The sequence below is a fragment of the Heterodontus francisci genome, chromosome 24, assembly GCF_036365525.1.
Source record: "Heterodontus francisci isolate sHetFra1 chromosome 24, sHetFra1.hap1, whole genome shotgun sequence".
Lineage (NCBI taxonomy): Eukaryota > Metazoa > Chordata > Chondrichthyes > Heterodontiformes > Heterodontidae > Heterodontus > Heterodontus francisci.
The window spans coordinates 59,254,799-59,269,673 of NC_090394.1; the positions used below are offsets into that span (position 1 = coordinate 59,254,799).

The 14,875-nt window shown below is 44.1% G+C and overlaps 1 protein-coding gene across 3 annotated transcripts in view; it reads right to left on the reverse strand.

Annotated features, from left to right (window-relative positions):
• Positions 1-4,133: 4,133 nt before the first annotated feature.
• Positions 4,134-14,875, reverse strand: part of mfsd1l (major facilitator superfamily domain containing 1-like) — a 32,413-nt gene continuing 21,671 nt past the window's right edge. For 2 of the 3 annotated variants that reach the window (XM_068056860.1, XM_068056859.1), the window contains exons 10-11: positions 9,332-9,443; positions 4,134-5,037 (exon numbers count right to left, since the gene is read on the reverse strand). In XM_068056860.1, the coding sequence (XP_067912961.1) occupies positions 4,921-5,037; positions 9,332-9,443 (229 nt within the window). In that variant the 3' untranslated portion in view covers positions 4,134-4,920. The remainder of the gene's footprint in view (positions 5,038-9,331; positions 9,444-14,875) is intronic. The other variant, XM_068056861.1, reaches the window with a different exon arrangement.

Consider the following 14,875-nt stretch of genomic DNA (forward strand, 5'->3'; position numbering starts at 1 on the left):
TTATGAAACTGCAGGAAGGATCTAAAATGCCAGCCAAAAATGAAAGGAAACTTAGTGTGCAAATAATAAAGTAGCACAGCACTCCATTCATTTTAGAGTCAGATGCTATGTAAAGTGGATGTGGTTGTGCAGAAGGTAGCAGCAAAGAGGATTTTCTAGTCTTTTCTAACTATTGACCGCATGGTCAGCCGCCTTTTGCTTTCTAACTCTTGAACAAGTTGCTCCCCAAATATGTACGTGTCTTTCTCAACTCAGTCTCTAATCCGGTTTCTATTTCTGCCACAGCACTGAAATGACCCTAAAATAAAAGCAAAATACTGCGGATGCTGGAAATCTGACATAAAAACAAGAAATGCTGGAACCACTCAGCAGGTCTGGCAGCATCTGTGAAAAGAGAAGCAGCGTTAACGTTTCGGATCAGTGATCCTTCACTGAAATAACCCAAACCAGTTACAAATGCTATCCACCATAACTGTGCTGCTTAAAGTATTAAGCCATAATGTTATTTATTAAGTCATTCCTGGGATGGATGGGGGGAGGGTGTTGCTGGCTAGGCTGGCATTTATCACCCATCCCTAATTGCTCTAGAGAAGGTGGTGAGCTGCTGCCTTGAACCGCTGCAGTGCTTGGAGTGTGAATGTTTGTAGATGGGGTGCCAATCAAGCGGGCTGCTTTGTCTTGGATGGTGTGGAGCTTCTTGAGTGTTGTTGGAGCTGCACCCATCCAGGCAAGCAGAGAGTATTCCATCACATTCCTGACTTGTGCCTTGTAGATGGTGAACAGAGTTTGGGGAGATAGGCGAGTTATTCGTCACAGGATTCCTAGCCTCTGACCTGCTCTTGTATCCACCGTGTTTATATGGCTATTCCAGTTCAGTTTCTGGTCAATGACAATCCCCAGGATTATGTTAGTGGCAGATTCAGCAATTATAATGTCATTGATTAGATTATCTCTTATTGGAGATGGGCATTGCCTGGCACTTGTGTGATGCAAATGTTACTTGCCACTTATCAGCCCAAGCCTGGATATTGTCCAGGTCTTGCTGCATTTCTACACAGACTTCTTCAGTATCTGAGGAGTTGCGAATGGTGAACATTGTGCAATCATCAGCGAACATCCCCACTTCTATTCTAGGGTTGTATTACATAATTATATAACCATCAAATCTGCAGAAATTTCACGACCTTACATCTTTAAGATGTTAAAGTGCAGATCCTCAAGACGTTCAGAAGTACTGCTTTAACAACTAAACAGAACTTACATTTTCCTGCCACTCCACATGGTAGCAGCCAAATTCAAAGGGGTCAATGTAGAAAAAGCAGCAGGGCCAGACTTAATTTATTCTAGGGTCCTTAAAAAGAATTGTGTGATGTGGTAGTGGTCATTATCAATAGTTAATGGAGAACTAGGATAGTAGCTGATGGTTGGAAAAAGGCCCTTATACTTATGTCATTATTTTGTACTTAAATGGATGTCATTTTAAAAATAGTCAGTGGAAGAAAGATTTTTAGAGTGATTAACCAAAGACAGAGCTAGTCGGAAAACCACATTTGAAGCAACCATATTTAGTACAAACCAGGACCAAAATATACACGTCTCCACCAAATGAGGTTTTATATCATGATAGTTAATCTTACCTTGGGCACGCCAGTGAGGCAGTTTATCTTTCTTCTGTCTGCTGACAGTGTGGCATTTGCTCAGCCTAAATTCTTGTGGTGCAGACCTACCCCTAGCAGCGTTTCCACCAGGAAATGGGTGGAGGGCAGCTGTGTCTTGACAAGGTCAGAAAGCTGGCCTGCTCCAAGGGCGAGAGCAATACTGATAGGAATATTATACTTCTATACCCACAACAGACAGCTCCAAAGATAGGGGCCACTAAAAACAGTCTACCAGTCCTGATCAGGCAAGCATACATTAAAAATGCCTTTCATTAGTAACAACCCATAGACAAGTCTTACAGGCTTGTAAATATAAACACCAACTGTGGGAAAACCGTCATCTATTGGATATAAGGCAAGATGATATGATAGTCAAAGATCTTGCTTTGGATAGTTACCAGTGGAAGAAATGCATTGCCTTATGGCAGAGGGACCACTAACTTTTTGGCAAACAACTGCCAGAAAGCTCCAAGATCCAACAGGCCAGCAGAAATAGTTTGTACTTCTCACGGAGCAACTTCAGATTCAGGCCTAGCTCCACCCCTGTGAGAGAGCTGCAGAACTTGTGGGACGAAGTAAAGGCTGAATGGGTTTCTGTCCTCTATCGCTGTAGAGAATAAGCAGTCTAGCTTCAAAGGTCACATCAAGGTGCAGAGAAAGGCAATAAGGATGATGCCTAGCCTGAGATAATTGGGCTTGGATGAGATGCCTCAAGTGTGTAATCACTGGACAAATGGAAACTTACAGGAGATCTGATGTAGTAAGTATTTATTCAGGGCATAGATACCATGTGAGTAGACAAAAAGGTTACAGTGATGAGGTCAGGCAGAACTTAAGATCACCCATGCAAACTGAAACAGAAAAAAAAAGTTTGATGTGGAAAAGTTTACTTCCCCCACCCCCCAGAGGATGATCAAGAGGAGTAGGTAGTAGAGAAGACTGTTCCCTATCCTTCCAGAATTTAACATCTTGAAATCAGGGTGACCACAGCATATTAAAAGCAAGTTATTTCTGGATAGTGTTTATAGTTGATCAGGCAAAAGATGGCAGAGTTTTTTTTTTGCCAGAAAATTCCTGAATTGCATCAGTTTTTAAAAAAAACATTGAGCTGGGGGTGGGATGGATGGAATGGTTGCTACAGCACAGAGAGCAAAGATAAGTCAAAAGATGGGCATTTGCATATGTGGGGCTGATGTTTAGCCTGGATGCATAAACAGAAATGAAATCTGACCAAGCAGTAACTAAGAAATAAGTTTACTTTCTCACTGCTTATATAAACAACATAACCTCATCATATTCAGCTGGGTTAGCAGGAAACATGATCCCTGGACAAAGATCTATGTGTGAGGGCTGGGATTATATTTCTACACCTATAGTTTGAAGAGCCTTGTGGCTTGGGGGATGGTTTGAAGAGTTGCAGGAGAAGCACTTGAAAAACGGGTGAAGTTGGTCAATGCCAGTAACACGAAAATAGCAAATCGACACAGCCCGCTTTACATGTTCTTTTCTAGTAAAGTAATTGGTGTGAAACAGGTTTCCAATTCACAATTGGCCTGCTTAGCACTAATGCTGTTGACTAATTTCACCACATGTACTTGAGGAGTGGGGTGGGGCAGGAGGAGAAAGAGAGGCCTTACTAATTGGAGTGCTAGAGGCACATAATCTAGATATTCAAACTGGGTTTCCACACCAGGCAAAGTTCACTGCAGATACATTAAATTACTTTAGTAAATAGTCTCAATGGAACTGTTCTGGCTTGAATTAGATTCAGCTTTGACTTTTGCAATTCAGAATATTCAAATGAGAACAGAATTTAACAATTTCAGGTGTGTCCCACAGCTGTTTTGGCATCACTGGTACTAGCAAAATGCCATCTCTAGATTTTGAGAAAATGGCTTATTCCACTACCCATTCTGAAAACATCAACTGTTGTTGTATTCAAAGCAGTAATTTTCAACTAACTATATTTGACAATTAATTCTCTGAACCTTTACAGGCCAATACTATATCTGGAAATTAGAAACTCCCTCACTTAACTCCAACATTGGCAAAATGCAATTTATCAAATAAGAATGACGCTTCGATATTAATTGACATTCTCTAACCTAAAGGTTTTCCTTCCTAAAAAAAAAAATGCATTTGTCAGTCATCTGAATGTTGCCAGTAACTTTGCAGGAAAACTTTCAGACTCGAAATAGAAGCAATGCCACGTAATCAGTATTTGCAGGGGATAGTTAAACCCCTCGTTTCCAACACAAACCAACCCAGCAACTTTAGTATGTCAGTGCCTGCAGGAATGCTAAGCAACAGACAGTCAATAAGCATGATCCAGGAATGAATGAAGGTGCAGACTGAGCGTTCAGAAATCAAAAGGTTTATTTTTCAGTAAACACATAAGGAGTCTCTAATTTCAATTAAAATACCAATTGAAAACTTCATAAAATCATACCTAAAGCAAGACGTGCTGTGCAAACTGGAATGTTCACAAGAAAGCCAGCAAAATAGTGTTTAACTCATGAAATGGAGTACTCATTGTTGCATTGAAAAATATAGGGATATAACCCATGTGCATACAGCTCTATTCCACTGGCTGGCACAGGTCCAGGCCCACTCTTTCTCTTACTTTAGGTGAAGAATCCTTTGTTCCCACACTTTCTATATTTGGTCAGAGGCCATCAAACTCACATCTCGTGATCTACACAATAGCAAAGATTCTTGAGCAATTAATTGGTTGCAAATACTTTTGATGGCCTGAAGACATAAGATGCTATATAAAGGAAAGCTCTTTCACCTGACAGACATAGAAAATTAAAACATTTCCTTTTGCAATCTTACATAATGTAAAGCACTCATCTCAAGATCAGGTTTGGTACAGAGCAGCTGAAAACCAGGGCTTCTCCGCACCATGACCTCTATCCCTCTTACCCATACCACCACATTTCTAGTGCCTTGTGAAAGTTACATATAAATAATAACTGCAAGGGCTGGAGTGAGTGAGAAATGCAGGCCAACAGATTATTGTATCTACTGAAGGCTTGTATGGGGCACCAGGTATTATTAGATTTAACAAAAAGTTCTCCAGTTCAGCTACAAAATGGTTACTGCCTTAATGTGATCGAGAATGTTTGTTTTTGACATAACACAATAGATCACACTGGTAGATTTTCACTCAAGTTTAAAAATAAAAAACACCAGCTATTCTACTACAAAATAGTCCAATTTCTTTCTTTAACCCAAGAGATTAATTATTCTTCCTATTATCTCAGCTAATTCTGTTCTCATCACTGCTGTCCCTTAGCAAAGGGGATGTTTCTGACTGTTCTTGATTTTCCTCTTGCACAGCTTCTGAATGCTTAGTGGTTCTGTTCAATGTGCCACCCTGAGAGCAGAAACATAATAAAATGTCATTAACTCATGGAACGGAGGTAGTGCTGTTAAAAAAAAAGATTAGTCAATTGATCAGAGAGCACAGATAACACATGCTTAATAGAGAGACGTGAGGAGAAAGGGGAACTTCCAAACAAGGACTGCTACAGGTATAATCTAACTGCAATAGAACTGCGAGATCCTTTAATCTGAAACTTGTAAGGGGCTGGGCTCTGGAAGATGGAACTGTGGCTCCTTATATTACTGGGGAAGGGGAGGGAAAATCAGATATCTCAGGGAAAACAGCGAGGGCTCAGGGTAGAGAGACAGGAAAGAAAAGCAGAGTGCTGGTTAGTTACTGCCTTGCATCACTAGTAACCGAGTCATAACAGCACAGAAGGAGGCCATTCGTCCCGGAGGCCACACCAGCTCTCGGTAGAATAATCCAAGCAGTCCCACTCCCCTGCTCTATCCCCGTAGCCCTGCAGGTTTATTTCCCTCAAGTGCCCATCCAGTTTCCATTTGAAATCTATCACCTCTGCTTCCACCACCCTTGTAGGCACACCCTCTCAAGGGCTCCTCACATCCTTCCTAAAGTGTGGTGACCAGAACTGAACGCAATACTCTAGTTATGGCCTAATCAGAGCTTTATGAAGGTTCAGCAGAACCTCCCTGCATTTGTACTCAATGCCTCTAATTATGAAACCCATGATCCCATATGCTTTGCTAACTCCTCTTTCAATATTTCCTGTCACCTTCAAAGATATAACATGAACCCCAGGTTTCTCTGTCCCTGTATACTCTTTAGAACTATGCCAGTTAGTCCATATTGTCTCTCCCTATCCTTTTTGCCAAAATGCATCACCTCACACTTCTCTATATTAAATTTTGTCTGCCCATTCTGCTGGCCTATGTCCTGTTGCAAGTGATTCATATCAGCCTGTTTGCCACACCTCCAAGTTTGGTATCACTACCAAATTTTTAAATTCTACTCTGCATTCCAATATCCAAGTCACAGTGTGGCTTTCGTGCAGAGAGATCGACTATTGACATGCTGTTCTCCCTTCGTCAGATACAGGAGAAATGCCGTGAACAACAGATGCCCCTCTACATTGCTTTCATTGATCTCACCAAAGCCTTTGACCTCGTCAGCAGACGTGGTCTCTTCAGACTACTAGAAAAGATCGGATGTCCACCAAAGCTACTAAGTATCATCACCTCATTCCATGACAATATGAAAGGCACAATTCAACATGGTGGCTCCTCATCAGAGCCCTTTCCTATCCTGAGTGGTGTGAAACAGGGCTGTGTTCTCGCACCCACACTTTTTGGGATTTTCTTCTCCCTGCTGCTTTCACATGCGTTCAAATCCTCTGAAGAAGGAATTTTCCTCCACACAAGATCAGGGGGCAGGTTGTTCAACCTTGCCCGTCTAAGAGCGAAGTCCAAAGTACGGAAAGTCCTCATCAGAGAACTCCTCTTTGCTGACGATGCTGCTTTAACATCTCACACTGAAGAATGCCTGCAGAGTCTCATCGACAGGTTTGCGTCTGCCTGCAATGAATTTGGCCTAACCATCAGCCTCAAGAAAACGAACATCATGGGGCAGGATGTCAGAAATGCTCCATCCATCAATATTGGCGACCACGCTCTGGAAGTGGTTCAAGAGTTCACCTACCTAGGCTCAACTATCACCAGTAACCTGTCTCTAGATGCAGAAATCAACAAGCGCATGGGTAAGGCTTCCACTGCTATGTCCAGACTGGCCAAGAGAGTGTGGGAAAATGGCGCACTGACACGGAACACAAAAGTCCGAGTGTATCAGGCCTGTGTCCTCAGTACCTTGCTCTACGGCAGCGAGGCCTGGACAACGTATGCCAGCCAAGAGCGACGTCTCAATTCATTCCATCTTCGCTGCCTTCGGAGAATACTTGGCATCAGGTGGCAGGACTATATCTCCAACACAGAAGTCCTTGAAGCGGCCAACACCCCCAGCTTATACACACTACTGAGTCAGCGGCGCTTGAGATGGCTTGGCCATGTGAGCCGCATGGAAGATGGCAGGATCCCCAAAGACACATTGTACAGCGAGCTCGCCACTGGTATCAGACCCACCGGCCGTCCATGTCTCCGTTATAAAGACGTCTGCAAACGTGACATGAAATCGTGTGACATTGATCACAAGTCGTGGGAGTCAGTTGCCAGCATTCGCCAGAGCTGGCGGGCAGCCATAAAGACAGGGCTAAATTGTGGCGAGTCGAAGAGACTTAGTAGTTGGCAGGAAAAAAGACAGAGGCGCAAGGGGAGAGCCAACTGTGCAACAGCCCCAACAAACAAATTTCTCTGCAGCACCTGTGGAAGAGCCTGTCACTCCAGAATTGGCCTTTATAGCCACTCCAGGCGCTGCTTCACAAACCACTGACCACCTCCAGGCGCGTATCCATTGTCTCTCGAGATAAGGAGGCCCAAAAGAAAAAATATATATAATATAGCAAAAAAAAAGCAATGGTCCTAGCACTGAACCTTGCGTAACACCACTGTCTACCACTCTCCATTCCGAAAAACAATTTACCGTGACTTGCTGTTTTCTGTCCTTAAGTCAATTCTTTAGCCAAGTTGACACTGACCCTCCTATCCCATGAGCCTCAATTTTGTTAACCAACATTTTACATTGTACTTTGTCAAACACTTTCTTAAAATCCATATAGACAACATCTACTGCATTCCCTTCATCAACCTTCTCCCTGTTACTTCATCAAAAAAAAATTAGTCAAGCACAAATCCGTGCTGGCTCTGCTTTATTAACTCAAACCTCTCCAAGTTGATTTTTTTCCCATGATTGTTTCTGAAACCTCACCCACCACTGATGTTAAACTGATCAGCCTGTAGTTACTAGGAATATCCTTACACCTTTTCTTGAATAAGGGTGTCACATTTGCCACTCTCCAATCCTCTGGCACCTTCCATGTATTCCCAATTACTTCAATCATCTCCACTTCTACCGATATTTTGTCAGCATCCTCTTCCTTAGTAAACACTGATATAAAGTACTCTAAATATTCTAGCCTTGCCCTGCATCTCTAAGCATATAATCACCCTCTTTGTCCAGTTATTAAATACACTCTGTTCTATATACATAATTGTGTTTGGAATTTTGACTGGAATGTGAAGGCAGTGTTATTCATGGGTTGGTCATCACAAACCAGAGTTCGCATGATGCTATGTAAGTAAGTGGCCAGTAGATGTGAATACTTTTCTTTTCGAGGCTTCTCTGCTGGGTTAGAAGGAAAGCCATCATCAAAAAGTTGTACAAACTAGGAAGGTTCCACATTCAATCCACAATGTGCACCACGTTAGTTATCTTATCTGGGTCAGCGATAGCTACTACTGGTCACCCTGTCCCAGATTAGAGAACCAGGGAGGGGGAAAAAAGGATCCTACTCCTGTTCAGCAACCCTTGCCGTAAGTGCTTGTGTGGATAATAGTCTCCCAGCACTCACGGTCAATAATTGCCATTTGGGAAAGTACCAGAGGGCAGTTGTACTCTCTGCAAAGAAGTCAACACCTTCAAGAATAGAAAAGAAAAAAAAAATCAATCTCTAAAACCACACAATTGCATAACACCATTACTGTAGAATAAAATCCCAAAAAGTCTTGTGGATGAGGGGAAAAGAAAAAGGAACAAAATAAAATGAATATCGAGTGAGTTAGGAAAGGTGGCTGAAAGCTTGGCTGAAAAAAAAGAGAAAAAGACCTAAAGGTGTAAAAGAGTGAAAAATAAAATGCTGGGAATTGAAATGCCCATTTCATCCACCCTGTATCAGCATTAAGTACTTCCAGGTCCGGTACAGAACAACCAAGTTAAAACCCCCTCTGCGTTATACTTCAACCTTAAATAATACAACACCAGCCTGACCAGTGTAGCACTTTTTCCATTTACCACAATCATCCTTCTACCTATCTGAATGATGCTGCCAGCCAGCGCTCACAAGGGACTAGACGAAGACTGCTCAACCTTATTTCACATACAATCTTAACAGTCATTGGACAAGAGACTTCCATTCCATCGGTCAGGGATGGGTTTGAACCCAGGTCCCAGAGGTCAAAGGCCAGCATCTAACTGTCTGCACCATCCAGTTCTGAGGACAAATGGGAAAAGTATGTGCAAAAGTCCTCTCCCAGTATATGGAATATTGCCCTCCCCTTGCCACATGACTAACCAAAGCAGCATTTACTGACCAATAATATGCATAAATTGTGAACTTTTCACTCCAGCTAATTCTGTACTTTACTGGCGAGACCCTGACCTGTTGTTTGTCCACTATATTGAGAACGATGGAAGTGATGGTACAACTGATGGTGTTCACCAGCATAAAGATCATCATTTGCTGCCAGCGCCACCCTGGGATCTTCAAGTCACTGCAAGCCAAACATCAGAAGCAATAATCACAAGTTGTTAAGAAAAAAAAAATTCTCCAATCCTGTTTAGTTTCCTTTGGCCAAAAGGGCAGCTAGGAATATATTCTCAGGCCTCAGTTAACTCTAAGCCAAACAGCAGCCAGGGTGATTAGCTTGCTCATGTGCAAGTACTCATCGCCCTTTGATAGCAGCATGGCCATGATCAGATCTCAACATAGGGGATTCAGAAGTATGAAACTCCAACTCCCATAAATCCTGCCCTGTCTCTCCATGACACGCTCCCATACTGGCACTATCTTACACAAGAAAGCAACCCCGTCCTTGGCCAAAGAGACCAAGATGCTCTTCCCACACCTCTATTAACCCAGATATATGCAGTTCAGCCACACAAACTATAGGGTTTCATAACAATAGTTTACAGTTACATTTTCAAGGCCCCCCCCAACAGCATCTCCCACTGATCATTACACGCACCAATAGCTTTACTAGCAAATATTGTCCCCCCATTCAGGTCATTTACTCCAAATATACCTTTAAAAGACACAATTTAAATGTTTCTTGTAGGATTCCCCTAAGGGGTTGGTCAGCTTACCAAGGGAAGCACTCAGCTATACAAACAAGTATAGTCCATGCCCCAGGCTCAACTTGCTGACCTCAGCTGGGGTGACTAGAAGGCATTACAATTAGTTTCAAAGAACCCAGGTTCAGAAGGAGGAGGGTCACAGGGTACCCACTTGTAGTTGCCATTCAGCAACCCACGCAGACGTCTACCCATACGAACTTTATGCTGTCTGTGCAGAGTTTGGCTCCAACGTACATTGCAGATGAACAGTTTCATTGACATCAAGGCACTGGCAAGAAGAATAACACATGGGCGGTGGGCAGGCGGAGGAGGTGGGGAAGCGGGGGGGTTGGGTGAAGGGGGGTGTGAACAGTACCATAGAATGATGCTTCAGTAAGAAGCCAAGAAAGTATTGAGTTTACATTCAGTGGATTAAATAAAGTTGAGCTAGATTTTTCTATGGTGGGATTTAAGTGGACCGAGTTAATTTGAAACAAGTGCCCGTCCCTTCATATTTTTGTCAACTGACTTTACAGATGATGATATGTGAAATGGACACATGGGACTGAATTTTCGTAGGGTGGCGGATGAGGAGGAGGTGAGATCACAGCAGAGAGCCAGTTGTGGATGTGAGTGTTAGTCAGAAAACTGCATAAGAGGGGAAAGGCTCACTAATCGCCTCATTCATTGTGGTCATTGTGTTATCAATACTCCAGGTTTGACTAATGAATGTTGGGGCAGTTGCTGGGGGGTTGGGGAGTGAGAGTGCAGGGGTCATGGGAGCATAGCAGGGAGGTCCTGGTGGCCATGATAATCCAGCTGGAGGCAAGCAAGAGCATTCCTGCAAATGGGGATTAGCTACTCCGAATTGGAGATGAGCAGCAATGAAGAGCAGCCTCAGCGGTAAATGTAGGCCCTTGGCCATGAGGGACACAGGTGATGAGGAACAAGGGGCTGTGAGACAACAAAGGAGATACCCTCACAACAGGGTGTACTGGCAAAGAATAGGTTGCATTTTTAAATATTTTTGGGGCATTCATGTTTTATAATTGTGGAAATGGATTCATTTGGGATTGAAGAAATTCCATAGATGTTTGACTTTATTTTTAAACCAAGTCCCAAAGTCCTTCCAGTGACACTTTTTTTTTTAGAAAAAACACTTACTGGAAGTCACGTCTTCAGCTAGGTATACAGCAAGAGCCTTGGTGACAAGGGGGAGTTATTTACAGAGAAGTGACATGTCAAGATTTATGGTCGTCAAGAGTTGATTTCATTTTGAATTATTGAGTCAGTTGGAGTCAGCCTGCTAAGAGAGAAGACACCAGTTCATCTTTTATCCACCTGTGAGAAACTGCAAGCCTCCAGTATGAGATAGCTGAAACCCGAGGCCACATTTCTCCTGGAAAGCCCGCCAGACTAAGTTTCGACATCGCCCGAAGAGAATTACTCAAAAAAATCCCAGTGACAGCTATCTAATCTTATTTGGGACGCCAGAATAAAGGGACAACTGATATCCTTCCATATCATCCTTTTTTTTTCCTTCAAGAATTAACAAGTATTTGGCCTAAGTATTTTTATGTTGCCTTTTTTGTAAAGAGATCTCTGCAGAGAACTCTTTATTTTTTCTTTAACGCGTGTATGCGTGCGTGCGTTGGGCTAATCTAAAAGCGAACTTTCATATTTCAATCTGTGTTAATGCTTTGCATCTTTACCAAATTAGTCTGATTTTATATTAAATTGATAATTTCATTGTTTATTAAAGAAACCTGGTTGGTGGCTTTTATTCTGAAATATAATTGGTAGTATCAGTAACTGGATAAACATTTAAATATATGTTGTGACCCGTGGAGAAGTGGACCTAAGAAAGACAGTGCACTTCTCCAGCCTCGATCTTAACACCTGCAAACCCGCTTTGAAGGCGACTGCAGGCCTAGCAGGTCCCGTGGGCATGCCTGCCAGTAGCCATAAAAGCCACAGTGGCTCTGAACAAGACCTTTACAACGGAGTCATTCCAAGGATTGGCTGCTGACCTGAGTGGCATTTCTCAAGCAGCTGCCCATCATTGCATAAGACAGTTCAAGGATGTGTTGTTTATGAGGGCTGTATCGTACTGATTTCCAAATGGATAGTGCAATGCAGGCAGGAGGGCAGCAGGATTCCCTCAGGTGCAGAGGGTCATTGATTGCACCCATATGGCCATCAAGGCACCAACTGAGTAGCCAGAGAGATTCCTCAGTAGGAAGGGAATTACACTCCCTGCATATCCAGCTGTGTGCGACCACAACAAGCATTTCATGCAAGTGTGTGAATCATATGCTGGGAGCTGCATCTCTTCATGGCACCCAAGACACTCTGTGAGCTGTTAGGGGACAAGGGACATCCCCTGAAGATATGGCTATGGACATAAATGCAAGATCATGCAACAGAGGCGCTACAATGCCATCTGATCACCAGGACCACCATTGAGAAGGCCACTGGACGTCTGAAGATGCGGTTCCGGTGCCTTGACCAGTCAGGAGGAGGCACCCTCCCTCAAGAGGGTCTAGGATTGTTGTCATCTGCTGTGCTGTCCATAACATGGTCCTCTAGAAAGGTGTGGGTCTTGAAAACAGAGAAGGATGAAGACAAGGATGAGGTAGTGCCCACGCTTTGCAAGGCCTTCCAGAGAACCAGATCAGCGGTCAAGGCATTTATCAGGATGGCAAGGGAACTCAGGCTGTCTTATCCAGAATTGTTTCTCCTGAGGGCGCCTCCTTTATGGAAAGCACTTGGGTCTGATACTCACCTTCATCTAAATAAGACAGTGCATCCACTATGCACACAACACAGAAGTCTTTCATTGCTCCCTACAATGAAAGGCACACAAGTCACATACACATCACCACCAGCCACACATTTACCCCAAGCACAAACTTTTGCGTCACTCCCCCACATCTTCCTTCTTTTGCCTTAATTTCAACAAAGACAGGAAACACACAGGTCTCAGTTCAAACACCATATCCATCGTGTAGAGTTCTCATAACTATACTGAAACATGTCCCCCCAGTGAACCTCAACGTGGAATTAGACCCGGTGCTCTGCACTTGCAACCACTCCTATGGGGTGCTCCCCTGTGGCTGGAGATGAGGTGGAGGCCGCCTGCTCACTTGTGTCCGCTTGTGGCTGAAATATCCACATCTTGGAGGTACCAATGGGTGCACTTCCACAGTGCCTTGCTTTGTAGATGGTTCTGCAGTCAGAAGTGCCAAGATTTTGGATTCGGACGATGGGTCTCATGAGGGGTAGCCCCCTCATCATCTGACTCCCTCAGTCCTTTGATGGAGCACTTGAGTATCTGAGGGAACCATCAGCTGGGTCACACCAGGCATCCATTCCATGCATCCTTGTGCCATTAGCACCACTGACTGGTCAATGCTACAGAATGTTTCATACATTGTGTGCATGTCAGCGTGCTGCTGCTGCATATACTCAGTAATGCTGCATATGGCTCTCCATGAGGTTGGCCACTTTCTCAATGGAGGAGCTCATGCGCTTAAAACCCCAAGACAGGACAGTGCTCATGTGATGAATGGACTCCTCCATTCTGTGCCCATGTCTGTGCACCGCCTCAGGGAACTTCGACATGTGGGTACACATTTCTTGTTGGTCCAGGAATACCCGCCTTACATGTGAATCCTGAGGCTGTGCATCCACCCTGCTGAGCATGGCTGTGTCTGTCCTCCATCCTCCAATGGGGACCACCCACAGTTGTCTTTGCCTCCCTCACCTCCTCCTGCTCACTCGTAAAGTGTTGCTCATCCTCATCCCACCGAGGTGTGTGTATCTGTGCTGGTGGAGGGTACACTTGACCGGTGTGATGGTGCAACCTCACTCGCTTCTTCCTCCTCTGCAGACGACGACAAAGACATCCCCTTGGTCTGCCTTCACTACTTCCAGCTGCAGCAACGCATGATGTTACTGTCTTCAGTGTTGCCTCCTGTACTCCTGCTAATGACGTCAGCATTGCTCATGGCTCTGTAATGTTCCTGGGCACACACGTTTTGACTGTTCAGGAGGACTATGCACCCTGAGGCTGCTTAATTCGTGTGTATGCTTGTGACAGCAGGCCTGTCATCTGGGTGCAGTATTGCACTCACCTTGCCAGCCCGCAGAAGGTCACTGAAGAATTTGCTGCAATGAATTCACATCCTCCTCACCATGCTATGTCCACTGAATTCTTCTTCCACCTCCAGTCATATGAGCTTGGTCTGGCTGGCTGGCCTTCTCCTACCCCTCTCCGGGAATAGAATGGGACACCGCGAATGCCCCCGCCTCCAAATGAACATCAAGGGAGCCATCACTGAATCGAGGGGCCACCCTTGCACAGGTACCTGTACTACTGTTCGGCTGAGTTCTCCTCCTCCTTCCATTCCCACTAACCAGCAACAACAATAATGGCTGCCAGTTTGCCTTTAGAAACATGTCCATCTTGCTGCTCTCCTGCCTACTCCCCACCTCCAACTGGATGACGACTGCACACCCTGGCCACTAATTGGCTTGCTTGTTAAAAATCATATTGGGCCATTAGGCACTGACAGGGCTCTGGATCAGGACCCGGGAATACACTCAACATCGGGGTCCCGACTGCTCTAATCCGGAAAGCCAGTTGATGAAGGATAGTACTGGAACCAATCTTCACTCAGCCCCCAACATTTATTTAGAAAGTGAAACATTACAAGCATACATTTGCTAATTCAACCACACCACAATTTCAATGTGTCTCTTTGTGTGTGCTCAAGTGAAACCCCAATTAATCCCCACCACCTGCATACTATCAAACACAATTAACACAGACCCTAGAATGAAAATTCAGCCCATGCTGTTCAAGTAC